The sequence below is a fragment of the Rhea pennata genome, chromosome 6 (assembly GCF_028389875.1).
Source record: "Rhea pennata isolate bPtePen1 chromosome 6, bPtePen1.pri, whole genome shotgun sequence".
Classification (NCBI taxonomy): domain Eukaryota; kingdom Metazoa; phylum Chordata; class Aves; order Rheiformes; family Rheidae; genus Rhea; species Rhea pennata.
The window spans coordinates 27,215,561-27,233,723 of record NC_084668.1 but is presented as its reverse complement, the minus strand read 5'-3'; the positions used below and the strand labels follow the sequence as shown (position 1 = coordinate 27,233,723).

Here is an 18,163-nt window from a genome sequence, read left to right as displayed (position 1 = left end):
TCTGCGCTTGGTCCACCAAGGCCACGGTCTCCAGGTCCCTGCTCCTGCGCCGGCAGCGGCATCACCATTGGCAGCCCACGCCAAGGGCTTGTGTTCACCTGAACTTCTTTTACATCAAGCCCAGTTCTTCTCAGATCAGTGGAAAACGGGCCTGCAATGAGTGTATTACTCACTCACTTTTAGTATCTACAAGTGATTTCAGCCCAAGTATAGTTGGCTGTGGTGTCTCATACACTCATTTGCCGCAGCGTAGCCCTAGTTTGGGTAGAAGTTTTCCCCAGCTAACTCTTGATTGTAACCAGCCTTTCACTAAGCTGCCACAGGCTGTATGAGCCACCTGTTTGGACATTTTGACATAAATTAGCCCACGTACATAGTTTTGTATTTCCCACCTTCGATACTGAAGTACTCACTAGTGGTACTGAGTAGGAGTCTCCTTCTTTAGGACAAATCCTTGCTAATGGTGCTGAAAGTCAACTTGTAAATGAAGAAAACCACCATCCATTGCTGCCAACACAACACATCTGTTCCAAACACCGTCTGCATCTCCGAGAACCACGCAGACAGTATCTAAGGACCTACGGATAACTGCACAGCCTTTCGGGTATGAAATAAAACCACTTTTCATGAATTACGCAGATCATTCTTTCCCCAAACCATACAGTCTGAGACTGTGATTCTGTTTGGAGGAAACTGGAGACATTGCAAACCTCAAATGTGAATCTGTTTACATCATACCAATCGCAGAAGGGAACTATGGCACCTGATTCACCACCTTGCTATTCCGGTTTCATGCCAGCGTAACTCATGGAAATCGGTTAGTTTTGCTGGCATAGAATATAACCACGATGAATCAGGTCTGCAATGTTACCACAGAACAGTCACAAATTACCATAACAAGCACAAAAAAAAACCCCTCAGACCTTCTCCCAAGCTTTTTGTTGTCAACTTCTCATTCTCCCTTCCCCCAAACTATTACATGGAAATAAAAAAAAAGTTATAAATAAGTCTCATAAATCAAATAAAGCTTCTCAAAATATACATTAGAGTATTTTGGATAAGAACTTAAATTTAATTCTTTATTTTCTCCCCTTTTATCAATAACTATTGGTTCTTTCCACTTTCTCGGATACTATGGGCACACAGGAGGCAAAACACTGCGTCACCTTCGTAACCGAAGCCATTTTGCTAGCGGAGGTCACCTCTCAGCTTGATCAGGAAGCATGCATGGGAGCGCATGGGCGTAGGAAAGAGCGCGTCCGCATCCGACGTGCTTCGCTGCTCCGGCGTGGAGAGCACGAGCCGAGCAGCTCCTGCTGGCCTCCGTGAGCAGTTACGCACGCAAGCGGCCACCTGCCCCCGGGCGGACTGGGCTCCAGGAGACCTGCGATGCCTTTCTCCTGCTCTCAGGGCCTTCGGGGTTGGCAACGTTGAGGCCCCACCGCAGCTACGGCCAGACCTACACACCTCTCTGATTCTGCCCCTCTTCCGGCTGCCCTAGGCTCTTTCGGACGTGAGACTCTCTCTGATGCGACACTGGCTTTAAATGGTAACACCAAAAACTGATGGAGCGTGTGCCGTGTCGTGCCTCTGCCCAAAATAGCAGAAAAAAAGAAAAGTGATTTTAACAGTTTTTTAAGGGATCTGGAAAAATATGTATCATAATTAGAAGGACTTTTTGGTGGCAGAAGATACTAATTTGATAGAAATGGCATGAACAACTTGTAATATTTGACAAGGGTTTTTTTTTTTTTTTTAGTATTTTTATTATTTTACTTATAATCCTAGTTGTGAAGAACTAGACCACACAGCAGGTTTCATGAAAAAGCCTGTAATGAAAAAAAGCCCACGTAGAAGTCTACTTTTCTCAGACGGACACCCTGCATCTCCCGTTCATGGGAGGCAGCACTCCGCAGCCCTGCTCCACGCAGAGCAGCAGGGAACGCCTGAGCAGGCTTTTCCAAACACGAAGCCCCTAATCAGTCATATGGGGACAATTACAGACTTGGCAGTTCTTCCCAGACACAGAAATCAACTCCGGGAGAAATAGTCTTTTAAAATAAATCTTCTGTTCAAATAACCGATGCAAAGACCGACTTTAAATCACGATATAAACAATGCGAGACTTGAATTTAAAGTCTTTTTATTGCTTTCTAAGCCCCACAAGCTCCTTTTCAGTGAAGTAAACAGAAATGGCTTTCAAAGAACAAATGACTAACATGGAATCAGAATGAAGTGCAAGGATTTTTTTTTCTTTCGGGCTCTCAGATGGCACATATGCTGACACAATATAAGTGTTTTATTTGCTGAGCTAAGTTGGCAAAGATAAAGAAGTCAGGAACATCAGGAATGATCTTGAGGTAAACTTCTTTTTATATAATCTGCAGCCAATCACTGATCAATTCATCAAACTGTAGAACGGAGAAACCCACCAGTAGGACCACAAGGTGTCACTGCATACAGAAATTCCAGTTCAATCTTAAGAGCAAGCTGCTTCAGAGCTCCACCGAGTTAACCCATTCCAAAGGAATATCATTTAGTTGAAAGCAAATCATTTCTTCTATTTCCAGCACAGTAAAGTTACATTTAACCATAAGTCTTTGCAATTGGCCACAGGCAGCACAGCATGTGCACAAATTACCCCCGACAATCCAAAAAGAGCAAGATGCTTCCACGTCTTGTTTCACTTCACATCATGGGAAAGTGAGCACTGCTCCAAATAGAAGTTCAAACCACGTTGAGGGCTACTCAGAGTAAATACTGTGGCATATATAAGGTCTATATCAGCAATACAGATCAGACAAAGCAGAATTTGTGAGGAAAGTGAAAAGCAGAATCATTTTACCACTGACTTCAATAGGCCATAAGCAAAGGGAAGTTTTTCTGCTAACTTCAAAGTCATGATTTCATCCAAGAGACATAGCACAAATCTAGAAGAAAAGCAAAAAAGAAAAGCAAAAGGCAAAGCAAAGAGAAGACAAGATTTGAACTACTTTCTCATTTAAAGAACTAGTTCTAGAGTTACTGCAACTGAGAAAGAACTTCAGCCACATGTAGACTGGGTTCCTAGTCATTACCTAAACCAAAAAATGACAGTCACATTAATGTTCACTCCAGTTTTGAAGATCCATGTTAATTCATTCAACTAAATAAAAATACATGAGATAAACTGAAGAAAACTGCAGTGACTGGCAATGACGAATTTAAAATGTTTGGCCGCTTGGTCTAAAATTTGATTGGAAACTTAACAAAATTAACAAACATTAACAAAAATGTGCAAAGTAAAGGCTTAAAAGATACATGATTATCTATGTGGATATCCATTCAGGATGATTCCCTTAAATCAATTAATTCTTGCTCTTGCAGATGGAATCACGGAGTCAGCCTGGCCGTGCTGGAGTTCAAAGGGAAGTACAAGGAGACCTTGGAAAAGCAGAGTCTGTCACAGCGATGCGGAACAATGTAAAGGATGCGGACTGGAAAATCAACCTAAAGCATAGTGCGGTGCCTCAAAATTCATCAGACAATGCAGAAGGAGACCTCACCTAATTGCAAGGTTATATTGACACAGGGTCTCCTCTGACACAAAAGCAGACGTCAGTAAAGATTACATCTCTGCTGCATGGGATGAGGGTAATTTCCACACTCACAACACAAGCTTGCCTAGCCTGAAAAACAGCAGCGAAAGAAAAGCCTTACACGAAGGAGAAAGGAAGTAGAAGAAAAAGCAAAGTTAAAAACTCTTTTAAAAGTTACAGGAGAGCCTGCTACTGAGTGACTGCCAGAGAATATTCAGAGAAACAGATTCAAAAACCAGAAACTTCTCAGTGAAATCAACGTGGCTAAGCAAAGCGTACTGCCAGACTATTAAATATTGGCAAAACATGGCTACTGACCAAACTGCATTCACAAAACTACCCAAGCAGCTTGCAATTAATTTGTCCATTGGCTGCAATAATCAGAGCAACGCATCAGTTTGTGCGAAGATGTAAAATGTTCATTGAATACAAAAAGAAGCTAAGTACCTTGAGAAAACTGTTCCCTAAACTTGAATTCATCAGCAATAATGAATAGCGTTATTAAAGTGTTACCTTCCAGCTGCTTGCCTGCTTTATGCTTAATTCATGCTTAAATAGCTCAATGAAGAGGTTGAAGACCTAAATACAACTGAGGCAAAGATTATAAAAAAAATCCATAGTCATCAGAAATACAACACTAACTGATCTCCTAATATACATTTGAGCCATTTCCTAATAGCTTCACATACAGGAATCAATTGTGATGAAAAATAGCTCAGAATTGACCCACTGATGGTAATCTTTGTACCTCAGCTACAGCTGCAATAACTATCACTGTGAGCCGTTTCATTCTTTATTGTGAGCTGTAAAAATATTCTAAGCTCTAAAATAAAAAACAGCAGCAGCAGCCAAAAGTAAAAGAAGTCAAACACTTCTTAGCATGCTATAGCTCATAGAGCCATGAAAGAAAAAAGAAATATATCGTAGCTGAGTAACTGCGTATTGTATATTCTGGAAAGTGGCATTTGCCATGGGAGAAGAAAACAAATAGAAAACAATAAAATTTTTCCTTAGACAGTGATTCAGGCTTTGATGATTATTGCTGCCTATAGGGTTTCCTTCCTTTCGAAATAATACCTCCAGGATTTCAGTAAAGAACGCACTTTAAGGCTAGTCTTTGCCAGCTACTCTCTCCTCTCTAGTTTGCACATATTACAAAGCTCCTCACATACACGCATCAGTTCACGCATGAATCAAGTGGGCTGTTAATAATAATACTTCCTGGGTTTTAGAATCCTCTCTACAAAAAGAAGATGCAAATATTGGTAATGCAAATTCTTTGCTTCGTCTCATATATGGAAGCTTAAAAGGTCAACAAAATGAGGCTCCATAATTTCATTCTCACCGTGAACATGACTATACAGGATGGAAATGACAATGCAATAATTTGTTAACTAAGATAGCCTGTAATTTCCAAAGACGTTTTTCAGAATTTCTACTAACCTCACTAACTACAGAGGCAGAAGTGACCCAACGTTTCATTTTATACATTTCCATCTGTACTAGCACAGTCAGAAGCACATCACTGTGATTCATATGAGATGATCTGTTCCACACCCTCTTATGGGATATGCTATATATATTAAGGTGCAACTCATACACTAGCGTCAGCATTTTAGGAGTCTTGACTGCACATTTCTGAACAATTACAGCCCTGTTGTCTACTTACTGCAGTTCAAAACAAACACTAAAACTTGAAGATTCTCTAGATCAAAAAATCTTCTGGAGCACAATTCTTTAAAAGGAAGCTGACGGTCAGGAGGTTTTTCTCCCTTACCTTCCCCCACATTCAGCTATTGGCTCATCAAAACAATTGCATTTCAAAGAGAAAAGGTAATAAAATAGCACTTAGTAATATAAGTAGGTTACATGGAGATCAGCTGGTCTTGTAGGTTAAATTGCTCTGTGATTCTGTAGCTGACCCCGCCAGCACATGCAGATGCTAATGTAATGAGGAGAAGGTGGAGCAAGCATGGTGGCTACCTAGCAGAGATGGTGGCTAAGATGGCAGATGTTGTTGTTTGGTGGTTGTCAGAGAAGAGGCAGGAAAGGTTCGTCCAGATCTATGCATTAGGCTGCTGCCGGAGAACGGCCATGGAAGGGAAACTTCAGAAAGGCTTACAGGGAGTGCTACCACCACAAGCCTCTCTCTCTTCTGAGCAAGAGGCTTCATGCTGAAATGTTTGGAGTGTGGGATGCCTGCGTGGCAGGATAAATGGTGCTGTAGGATGCAGTAGGGCTTAGCGCTTTATTAGACTTTCCATCTGGCTCAGTCAAGCTCATAGCCTGCTCTGCACGACTCCCCCCTGCTTATGTTGTCAGAGTGAAGGATATGGCCTCCGACGAGTAACAGCTTTTATAATGCACATTTGCCTACTCAGCTCCACTAACAGGCTTTGCAAGTGGAGTTGCATCATACGGAACGAACAGTTGCAAGGCATCCGTCCCCCGTGGCACGTCTGCGTCCCAAACGTCCCAGGGAAGCCACGTACGAAGCGCGAGCACGCACCCGTACTGCATTCTGCTACTAAGACGCTCTCCCGCTGCCCCAGTAAAGCCACAGGTCATCAAAAAATATTTGGAATATTGATGTTGAATAGCTGCACGAATAGGATTTTGCAGAGGAGGAGGGGGAAATGGTGCCGATCCAATGGACGTACAGCTTTATTCTACTCTAGAACAGCTTCGATCACTGCAAAAAGAGATTCGGCTGGCCCAGCCGACCCCCTTTCCCCCAGCCCCGGCTGCCAGGAAGCAGCGCGAGGTCACCCCCGCTCTGCACGCCAGCCAAGCCGCAGCAGCCCAGCCTCGTCCGGCTGACGGGAACTCTTGCGACTGATGGCTGCTGCTTGTTGTTCAGTCTCTGCTAGCACTGCACTCAGATTTGTTAAATTCATACGTCAAGTGTATTTTCAAATGAAGCTTCAGTTTCAGCTACCTCATATAAAGAGTTAAATTTTGTCTCTGGGAACTCGGTAAGTGAGGTTGTCTTGACTGATGCTGAAAACACAACCCCACCCCCCCCAGCAGTCTGAACATAATGAGGTTAGTGCTAAAAGCTGGATTCTCTCTCATCTGTCGGCATTATCTATTTATCCTGCACACGTCCCCACGGTAAATGAATGTTGCATTACGTACTAAATAGTAGAGGTGAGATAAGCCCTGGTTTTGGAGGGGGTCTTTGGTGTGTCCCTCCCCTTCCCCAGCAAGGCTGAAATTGATTATTAATGGATTTTTGTTCATTACCTAGTTTGTGCAAAAAGTAAATGCATCGATATTATCACATTATCAAAGTATAATTCAACATAACCTTAAACAAAATAATTTGACGTTTTTATTCAAAACACTACTTCTCCCTGTGTTCAGATGGAACTAGTAACTATTATCTTAAATTACTTCATTCAAATTGTCTCTAAATATTTTGCTATTAAAAAAAAAAATCTCAAAATACAAACATAATATTTTTTACAGGCCAAACTGGATCTATTTTGAGCTATTTTGAGCTGAATATTTCCAACACCACCAAGCCAAAAAATTGCATGCTCACGTAGCTGCATTAAATATTATGTGAGAATTTTGACTATAAGAAGCAGTTAACTACAGTGAGGCATTTCACTTCTTAAATAGAAAGCTCACAATCTAGTCAGAACCCTCACCAAAAACGAATGGTACACAGTGTGTAATTATTTGGCTTAGTGCAAATCTGTTAGGGTACTTCTGGCAAAATATTAAGCCTTATGAGGGTAATAAAGTCAGAAGCTGTCAAACTAACTTTCTTACGTTGCCAGCATTATGTATTACACTGCTATTTTCTACCCATGCTGATAGACTTCTTTGTCGTGTTAATAAGCAGCAAGATGATAACAGAAGTGAACAGTCCAAAAGCTTATCTGACACCAGACAACCAAGCAGCTGGAGATCTGTAACATGAACCTATATATATTAAAAATGATTCAAAAATAATCTCCTAGGATGGAAGAAGGCTGTTTCTATGGTGCTTTTGTATAAGGAATGAGGAAAACAGATAAAGAGTACAAGGTTCAGTTCTAAAAATATCTCCTTTACTTCGAGATAGTTCCACGGATGCTGACCCTCCAGTCCAAAGCCAACCGCAGGCAGGCAGAGCAAGCATGCCATGATACGTCTGAGGAGCTCAGCCACACTCACGGGGAGCGGATAAATTTAGCTCTTAACATTTGAGACCAAAATGAGAGAAACGGACAAACACAGTTCTGCCGAACTGGGAGCGAGTAAACTATTTTGGTGTCACGTCTCCGCAGCTGCACCGCTTCTCTGGTCTAGGTCAGAGACCTGAGTCCTGGCTGTCAAGGCTCAACCTCTATTTCCAGTCTGCCTGGCTGGTTCAGCCCGCTTCACACACCAGAGCCTGTGCAGACTAGGTTTGGATCACGTTCTCGCTCTTCTCACCAAGAGAGGACAAGTGCTGGTGAGTGCAAGAGACTCCTTGACTTGTTTTGATTGTGAATTTACTCACTTCAGCCAACTGGACTGTGGTCAGTAAAATAAAACAAGCTTATATGTATTATGTATCATGTAGAATGTGCTATGACATCTTAATTAAACATTTGAAATGACTGAAGCATGGATTATAATAAGTCATGAAAAATAAGTGAATTTGACTTGAACATGCATGACACCTTTTTGTTTTGACTTTCTTGGAGTAATTTCCACTATGAAAATTTCTGAAAAGGGATACTAATTATTACTGCTAATATAAATTGTGAATTACAATTTCTTGTGAAATTCACTGTTTCTGTAAGTTATGTTTTTTAGCATGTACATGTTTTGGGGGGAGAAGTGAGGAGGAAAAAAAAAGAGGCAAGAGTCCTCAGAATACCTACCAGTACTTAGCAGGAGATGCTTCTCCTGCCAAACTCCTGTTGGCATTCCCAACGGAGGAGACCATCAAGAGATACTGTCTCTCCCAGCTGCCTGTCTTCTATTGGTGATACCTTGCAGAGTGAGAGACGGTGGCTCCCGGCCCTCGGGGAGGGAAGCCCTCCTCCAAGGCGATGCAGCCCCACTCCAGGTCCGGCTCCCCCGGGTTCAGAGCTGGTCGGTGACACCTGGCAGCTGCCAGAGGCAGGTCGCTGCACGGCAGAGGGGACGATGTGCTTTGAGCCCCGTGGAGACCCTGGCCTTTGAAAGGAGAGGTCTTGGTGCTGGGAAAGGCAGCTGTTTTGGGATCCTAGCTCCTACCAGGTTCATCACTGCTCTGGCTCCTTACACAAATATCTCTACTGTTCTCCTCATTTAGAGCATTACCTAACCAACTAAATAAGGCAGTTCAAACCCAGTCTTTCAGCTGAACATCCAATTCAAGTTTTAGACAGTGCTATCTACTTAAATTACCTATACCTACTAAATACATTGGGGTCAAATAGTGCAACTAGTAACATGAATGAATAGTTCTTCTATAGAAAGTTGAGCTCACTGACTTCAGTGCTTGGCCATCAAAAACCTGCCATTTGGAGATCTCTTGGTTTGCTTCCTCTATTAACACCCTGCTGTCAGACTGTTATCACTCGAGACCTTTTGGTTTCTTCATAGAGATGTTTTACCATACCAGCAGTGTGGTTCAGGGATTTAGACTGCCATTTGCAAGTGGCAAAGGCTCATCCTGAGCTGGAGCTGAAGACCACAGATCACACCCTAAAGAGAAATCGTCCTTGTAGTCCTCATACCTATAACTCTTATATACACAGTATACTATTAACAGCGCTGATGCCTACAGCAGCCAAAGCAAGAGTAGGGGCAAGAACAGTGACCACACATCACCCAGAGAAAGTTCAGTTGGTGTTGCAGTCGCCTGAGGCTACTAGAGCTGTTCAGAGTGACAGATCTGAAAGTCTTGGCTCTTTTCCACCTTCAGAACATGAGGCTTACCCAGGCACTATAAGAAACAGTGCTTAGGAGTGCGTTTTACACAATGACTAAAACGTTCCCAGTGAATGTTTATATTTGTGCACTAATACATTTCCTGATCTGAAAGAATAGCACAAATGCATTGAATCTTATCTCAATTGCTGACAAAGCTAAGTGAAATACAGGGTAGAAATAAGAATGAAAGCCAAGTGAATTAGAAACAATGCAATCGCTCAGCTAGCCACCGGGTAAATACATTCCACAAAACTCTATACGTTTACCAAGAGTGAGGGAAAGAAAAGTAACTAAAACAGAAGTAGCTTGGCCAAGACATCCAGTCGCAGCTTCTTAGCAGTGAAATGCATCTGAAGTGTTCAGCACTGTAGCTTGGGGTCTCATCTGACACTGATTTCAGTCTTATCTACCACAGCACGCATCTTCCACCAAAGTTTTACAGTCTAGGTCCAGATCCCCTGTACTAAGCAGAAAGGACAGTGAAACCAGAGTCCACTGCAGCTACTTGAAGTCTATTCTTAAAGGGTGGAGGATATTCAAAATATCTTCTGCAAAATCTTATTAACCAGTCTACTTGCTGGATCTCAAAAGCACATGGATGCCTTTGTGATAATCACTAATTTAGGCCCAACACTGCACCAGTCAACCTACACAGACTAAAACCTAGTCGTCCAGCTTGCTCTCCTTACCATACCGCGGAGTGCCTGACAGCTCTTTTGGCAGACAACGGCTGTGACATAAAATCCTCACCCTTTCGTGAAAACACAGCATGTGCTTCCTGTCCACACAAGTATGGGAGTGTCTGCATTTGAAAGATGCTAAGCAAAAGGAAAGATTTTTTTCTTAAAAACAGTTTCACTGCTTCTGTTTGGAACCTGCGAGCTGTCGCCTCTGGGCTGCATTAAAAACAGCTCAGACAGTTTCCTGTCCATGTCTTATGTTCAAGAACTGCATCGTGGCATCTTTACGTGCAAGGAAATTATGCTGTGGCTTGTCCCAGGGATTTCTGTGATCCTGAACTGCAGCATAAATTCGAAGTAACCTGAATACAGGACCATTCTAGCCCAGTTTATATAGATAAGAAAAACGGATGTAGCTTGCCACCAAATATTTGCTGTCATACTAGCTACATAAGCCAGCAAACAGCAGGATTTACTCAACCATATGTACTTTCTCCTCCGTTCTGGAAGCCTTTTATGGCATTTATGGCCTCATATAATGTTTGTTATATATATTTCACTGCCCCATTGGGTCAGCTGGCCCTTCTAGCAAGGGGGATGCAGGCCTGAACCTCACAGTGGTACTTACTGCCCTGACTGCCAGCGCCTCTTCTCTGGTCACCTTTAGCCACCGCTAATATACACAGAGCAGCACTTATCCTGTAGCGTGTGCACAGGAAACGGATCTTTCTCATTTGCTTTTTGCCATACCTCCATAACGTCCTAGAGTGAAATAAAAACAGCTAGCTTGCTTAACTGGTATGCACAGGTAGCCTATAGAAAAGCCAAGTAGTTTGGCAAAAAAAAAATACATAGTTAATGACAGTTTTTATTGATGAACTGCTTTCTCTGAATACTTTATTACAATATTAGAAGCCTAAATTTTCAATTGAAAACAGCTGTTATTGGCTTACTCACTTTCTATTTCCTGAACCAAAGCAAGCAGTGTATCCTAAGTAGCCAGAATCTCGTGCTTTTGAAAAACATATCAGTTTTCATGAACGGTGAGGCCAAGAATTCTCTGCTGATTCAAGTTTCAGTGAAATTTTTGTCTGAAAAAGGACAGCAGGAAAAGTTTTACAAACACCTGTCTCCTACCTAATAGGTCTTCTTTGATCTCAGGCTATTTTGTCTCGAGAGAAAAAAAATGTGAGCGTTAGATGTAAAACAAATACACTCATTTACTTAGAAGTAAAATGTAACAAATATTAGTCGCAAACATTAATTTTGTATAGAGAATATGGCACTTTTTCCCCTCAAGGATATGCCTGTGGTATCATATTCTTCATCAGAAGAGCATGGTAATGAGGTTCATCGTGCAGGGAAAGTATGGGAGTGCCTAGAACCAATTTAGCATAAAAAAAATAATCTACTTTGGGTTGTCATGGAACTGCAGCAGGTGTAAGGACAACTGTTCCTCCCACCACCCATCCAGCTGTGTTGTTTGCTACCATACTAAATATTGACGCTGATCCCAGGGCACCTAAGGAGGCTCTGGGGAAGCAGCAGCAAGCTGAAATGCATGAACCCCTGCCTGGGCAAAAGCCAGTCCGCTGGGAACACGGTGGGAAAACTGCTAATGCCCCAACACCAGCAGCAAGCAAGTTTCTTCTCTGGAGAGGGGTACAGCTTTCTAATCTTCAGTTACGATTTCCAGAACTCAGAAAGCTCAGATTTTGTATCAATTTGTACTTGGTATATATGTTTTATATTGCTTTTGTAGTGATAATATCTTCTTTGCCTTGAAACGAGACTCATGAAAACAAAAAGGCAGCTCTGGGGAAGAATTATCAAAACACTGTGCTATGTTTTTCTTATTTCCAAACACTGAGTAACATTTACGTTACAAGCAAGGAAGCCAAAACATGCAACAATTAAAGAGGAGATTTGGAAACAGCAGATACCTAGGAAGTCCAGAAATGCAGAAGTTTTATCCTAATGTTTGCCATTATTCTAAAGCTTCAAGAAACCTGAGCACTTTGACACAAGTCGAACAGACTTTGCCGGCCAGGCCGTTTGAAGTTGCGCTGGCTCCGTGACAAAGCTCGTCCGCGCTCATCCAAGAACATCAGCGCTGCCTCCTGATCAAAGCGAGCACTAACGACATTCAACCTGAGACGTGGTCTGAAATGCTTTCTTCCCTCAGCCATCACTTTTCTACATCACTACCAGCTTATACTTGAGCCACTGCAGCACGACGCTCTGCTAGTTTACAGCACAGTTAGACTTTAAGTAGTAAGAACTGGTTTTGAGATATATATATATATGTGTGTGTGTGTGTGTGTGTGTATATATATATATATATATATATACACACACACACACACACACACATATATATATATATATATATATATATATATGTTCTTCCACGCTGTGTAAGGAGATAATAACTTTTGAGTATATTATGGCTGTGCAGAAAAAGGTTGCTTACAGAGTATGGTAATTTTCAGTTTCTGTTACTTCCAGTCATGCCACAAAACAAAGAGGAAGCAAGAGAGCTTTAGTAATTTTTGGATTAAGCTCCTGTGCAGCACAACACTTAAATGTGTCCTTAAAACGAAGCACATGTTTATGTCACATGAAGTGACTGTGGCTGCAGCAGGATATGACTCGGTTACCCAAGCAGCCCATACAGGAATCTTGCACAGGATGAGATACTGCACATTTTTGTAGTTCTGTTCACTAGTATCTGTCTTTGATTTCAAATATCTGCTTTGGTTACAAATAGTAAACAGGTCTTTAAGTTCAAAAAAGGTAAAATTGATTAGATATTATGAAATCAGACACCATATGCCCATAAAATATAGCTCCGCTGACAGCAACTGAAGCACAATAGAGCTAAGTAATTTGATAACTTGAATCTTGATCTTTTTGGCGCTAGTTCCTCTGCTCGGATTCATGCCAGAGCAATTTACAGAGTATTTACAGACAAAATTAAGGGCTTATTCATTTTTATTTTGCTTCACAACCTACACTGCCCACTGCAGTCACTACTGTTGCTGTTGCAACCCAAATTTCTCTTTTGCTAACTTTGACCGCAGGCGTATGTCGTGTCCACCAGAGCGGACAGGAGGAAGCACACCAGCCGATGATACTGCGTGCTGGGTATAGCCCCTGCAGTCCGACCCACCGCTCGTTTTTTAATCATTTAGTGGAGTCTGGCACGTACTGTCTCCTTGGAAGCAAGGAAGCCAAGTAGACGCTTGTTACAGTTTTTCAGAAGCTGTCATCAGTTTAAAATTACTTAGCCTTAGTATCCACTCCATCTTCACTTTAAGCCGCCGTGGCCCTTACCTAAATCAGTGACGGCAGACTCCTGTCAAATCTGCAGCATACCTCAAGGGTGGATGAGAAGACTTAGAAGAAAACAACTGTTTCAAACCTTTGCACAGTACAACTTAAATTGAATTTATTTTAAAGCTCTGAAATGTCCAAAAACATTTTAATTCCTTTCTGGTTTCCAGATGGGTCTGCATCCAGAACATCAAAATACCACAAAAATGCTGCTTTTTTTTCCTGCTGCAATCAGGAGCAGCTGCAACAGAAGCCTACAGAAAAGCCTGATTCCTAGAAACTTTTGAAAATTTTCAAAATAAAATAAGTTTACATCATTTGAGGAAACTGCGTGGGCATCTGAACACTCAGAAGCACAGCGAGACACGTGTTTCAGACCCTTGGAAGCAGATCCTTCACTAGCCTGTTTGCTCCTAAGGAGGGAATTGAGTGCTCCCATGCGTAAAAGTCAAGAGAGAGGATTCGACTTTGCAGCCCTAACCAGGCAGGCGACTACGACAAGCCCGCTTCAGTTCTCTGCCCCACAGTTTCCCCACTGATCTGGAGAATCATGCTTCCAAAGCAATATATTGAGAGTCAAATTTATATAATTATCATTATTATTATTATTTTCTTGACTGTAAATATGTGCAGTGATAAATCAACCATTTTTGGAGATAAATTGTTATTCAATATTTTGCTGAATTCTATTCAAAATCCAGTACCAAACCAGCACTTGTGGCTCCAGTCAGCAAGGTGCCAGGAGGCTCTAGCTCTTGCTAACTTATATAAATAAGTGAAAAAGGTGGATGCTAGCTCTTGGGCTTATAGGGAAAATTTGACTGATACTTGTGGCAATTGTATTTGGTAATAAAAATTATTTATTTGAAGATTTATTATAAATATTGCAGGAAAGGAGATAACAGACATGCATCATTGTTTACAGTAAAATTTCCTGTAAATTAAAAAGACTCCTTATTCTGTGTTTGGTTTTGATTTGGTCCTGTACCAAGTATCTGTTTATCAAAGGAAATGAAACAGTTTTAAGTGTACAAAGTGAATTGCAAAAAAGATCAACGGTCAAGGTGAGATTATTTTAAAATAAGGCTAGAAATGCAGATCCCATTTAGCTAAGGAAAGTCAGTCCACGGTAGGGCTCTCACATGTGATTCCCAAGAGCCGACCTGCCGGAGAATGCCTGCCCGGTCTCTCAGGTCCGGGGGATTTTCCAGAGCCCCGCTGTCAGGGCACAAAACACCCTATCTTCCTGCCAGAATGCAAGTTTGACCTGAAGCAAGGGGTGCAGCCAGCCAAACCCCAAAGCAGGGCTCACTGAAAGCTTTTTCCTGCACTTTTCTGAGGAACTTCTGCTCCTATGGACATTAATTACAACTGAAGGCCATCAATACCGAGCACAACGTGGAGATCCTAACAGAGCCACCATGGCTTTGCTTTACCGAGAGTTCATTGCTATATTCGTTAGCCTAAGAGATATATCAGTAGGAAATAGCTGAGCTGCTTTTATAAAGAATTTCAGCTGACAGAGATAAGACACACACACACAAAAAAAAATATACAGAGCACTATACAAAAAAGAAAGTTTGATAAAAAGTGGGTAATGTGTTTCAAAGGGATTATGTTTAGATGACTTTTTCCTGCAATTCATTTTTGCTGAGCTTTTTCACTTATAATATTTTCCAAAAGAGCTTATTATAGAGTCTTTCAGAAGTCACTGTTACGTGACAAAGTATGTCGCAATCTTAGATCATCTCATCCCACATAAAAACTTCCAGAAGGAGTCTTAGAAGACGAAAACTTATTCACAGTTGAAAGGAAATAGTGAAAACAGACATAACATGTTTTAACAGAGAGCTAAAAGACAACCTATTTTGCAGAAGCAATTGTTGAATTAACCACGGATCCATTCTGGTATCTCTAGAACCATGTTCTCCATGTAACGAACTACAACTTCGTTAATCTCCACAGCACCTACCCAGGGAGAAAAAGGGTTGTGGACAGAAATGCTGGATTGGGGGCACATGAACTCTCTTCTTACATAGAAGATCCATTATCTGATATTTAGTGTGTGAAATTAATGTTTTTTTTAAAAAAATCAGGTATTTAATAAAATCAATTTGCAGAAGATATGTTATTCCATTATACCAGTTCAACAGTTACCTGGGGGCACGTGTTCATTCATGATGACGAGTGATGCTGGGGTAGGTCTTCTTTTCCTGATCTGTAACATGCATAAACCAAGCAGAGTCATTAGGGACCATCAACTACCTTGAACCCAAAGCAAAGTACAAATCTGTCTGGTGTTCTCCTGAGCGTAAACTAAGTTAGCTACGTTAGGTTAACTAAGCTAACTAGTTGATTAAGATACAAGAGGAAATACTAATAGAACAGCAGCATGTCTTACTACCTGCTGTTCTAGCGTGACAATGATCAGAATCATGCTAGTGCTTGTACATGGAAAGCAACAGTGCTGGGGAGAGTCTTTCCAAAATACCTTTAGGATTCGCAGTCATCTTGAATAAGTTATTGGACCTATATCACCGAGCCATTCTGATGTATCTTAAAATCTTGGCATTTAGCTCTGCTCCATTTTAGTGGATTGTAAGCTTATATATGCAAATATCTAGTATTGTCACAATTCTCTCAAGTTATTATTAATAAGAATATTTTGCAAGGCCACTTGAGAGCTGATATTACTCATACATCTTCCAATGAAATTAGTTAAGAATATTTCTACCACAGGCACAGGCACTATTATTGTTCTTTTATTGTTCTGAATATTTCCAAAAGATTATTTCCAAACAGCACTATAGCCTAGATATTTATGTATTAACATACAACCCTGAATAGTAATTGTATGTGATTCTTCTTATTTATTCAGTTAAGATTTTTTTGTTCCATTAATGTCAGGCGTTTAGCTACCTGGTATTGGACTGTCTTCTGATAATGGACGCATTTGTGCTGAAAGCTTTATTTTGCTCTACTAAAGCCTCTGGACTATTGACATTCTGCTGAATTTGAGAGAGTGACCAAGAGTATTTAAACTAGAAACCATTCTGAGACAAAACCTCAATGTCAGTGTGGTTGTTCTTTTTACTTGCTGAGCCAACATCTGTAGATAGCTGGGTTCAAATTTTGCTTTCAAAGGCGTAAACAGAAAATTACATCATCTGGTTTAATGGGGTTAGTGTAAACGTAGCCGACAGCAGAATTTATTAGCACGCTTCCATCACGCATCCGCAGTATGAATGTTAGCGCTTGAAATTAAAATCACAGCATAAAGAAGGGACAGCCCACAAATACCAGGCAGAATTGGGCCCACAGCATTTCAGAAGCTGTAGGAATTCAGTGAAGTCCTAATCCTGTGATTCTCATACATAACAGAACATCCTGCGTGAATTAGTCGCAGTACCGCTCCGTAAGTCACAGACACAGCGCAGAAGTGTCCATGGACGAAACGAAGACCTGCAGCAGTTCTCTGCTGTGCCCTCCTAGCACTTCCTCGTTCAGTGGCCACCCACAGCCCATCGCTTTCCGGCAAAGGCAGTTGTCTCTGAAGAGACATGACACCAGAATATTCAGGAAACAAGACACCTGTCCTAAGGATGCGAGTAATTTCACCGCTGTTAACATGGAACCGTCAAGGTTATAACGTTCCTCTGCTACCATCCACAAGCAGACTCACCAAAATAGAAGCAAACGTCCAGAAGGACTTGCACAGATATAGGTGATATACTAGGTGACCTAATTAGGGTTTATTCAGCTTTTCTCCTAGGATTCTGTGTGTCCTCCTTTATGTACGCCTACGCATACCTAACGGATTTCTTTCCTCCATAGATTTATACATATATCTGTGTACGCACACATTTTGAGAGTCAAAACCTAAACTAGTACGCATATTCATTTCATGTGTACATAATGCGACATTCAGGTGCATTTCTACACTTAAGTATCTGGAAGATGTATAAAACACTAACAATAAAAAGAAAATGGTATCAAAATTTTGAATACACAAAACTGAAGAAATAAGCACTGTGCAAAACGTAAATCATATTTTCTCACGTCAAAATTAATGGTAAGTAAACTGACTTCTGTCTGGGCTGTGTAATATTACCAACTTCGTATTTTGCTATATGTGAAAAGAATGTATTTCAGATGATTTGCTGAGAGCACGTATTAATGTGAAGTATTAGAGCAGGAACCCAGTTATGAAAATGGCACAGCAAGTACCGCACGAAGGCAAAGACAACTTACTCTAGCTAAAGGACACATCCTGCTCCATCTTCGGGTGCGTTCAAACACACGGCTACAGCCCTCAGTTACACCGACAGCAGCCAGAAGAGCGGTCAGGCCACAAGTGCCCTCAGCCCCACCCCGCTCCCCCAAAGCGGCGACAGGAACTCGTCCTTCTTACCTGTTCGGCTGCCTCGGGGTCTATTTGGCTCTGAAACGGCGGCACGGCGAACTGTATCTTTTTAGGACTGTTGGGCTCCATACCGCTGCTGAGGCGGACGAGGAGAGAGGAGAGCCGGGAGCCGCGGCAGAGGGAGGCTGGCGCTGTGCTCCCCCCGGGCCCTCCCCAGAGCCCCGCTGAGCCCTCCTCAGCAGCCGCTGTAATTCCCGACTTAGCAAGCGGATCTCTACAAGCCGAGCTACTGCCTTATTCCACAT

General features: G+C 41.7%; 1 protein-coding gene across 1 annotated transcript in view; it reads right to left on the bottom strand.

Annotated features, from left to right (window-relative positions):
- PPP1R1C (protein phosphatase 1 regulatory inhibitor subunit 1C) overlaps positions 1-18,163 on the bottom strand; it is a 45,298-nt gene extending 27,135 nt beyond the window's left edge. The window contains 3 exon segments of the mRNA XM_062578768.1: positions 15,653-15,713; positions 17,907-18,052; positions 18,055-18,163. Coding sequence (XP_062434752.1) covers positions 15,653-15,713; positions 17,907-18,052; positions 18,055-18,163 — 316 coding nt within the window.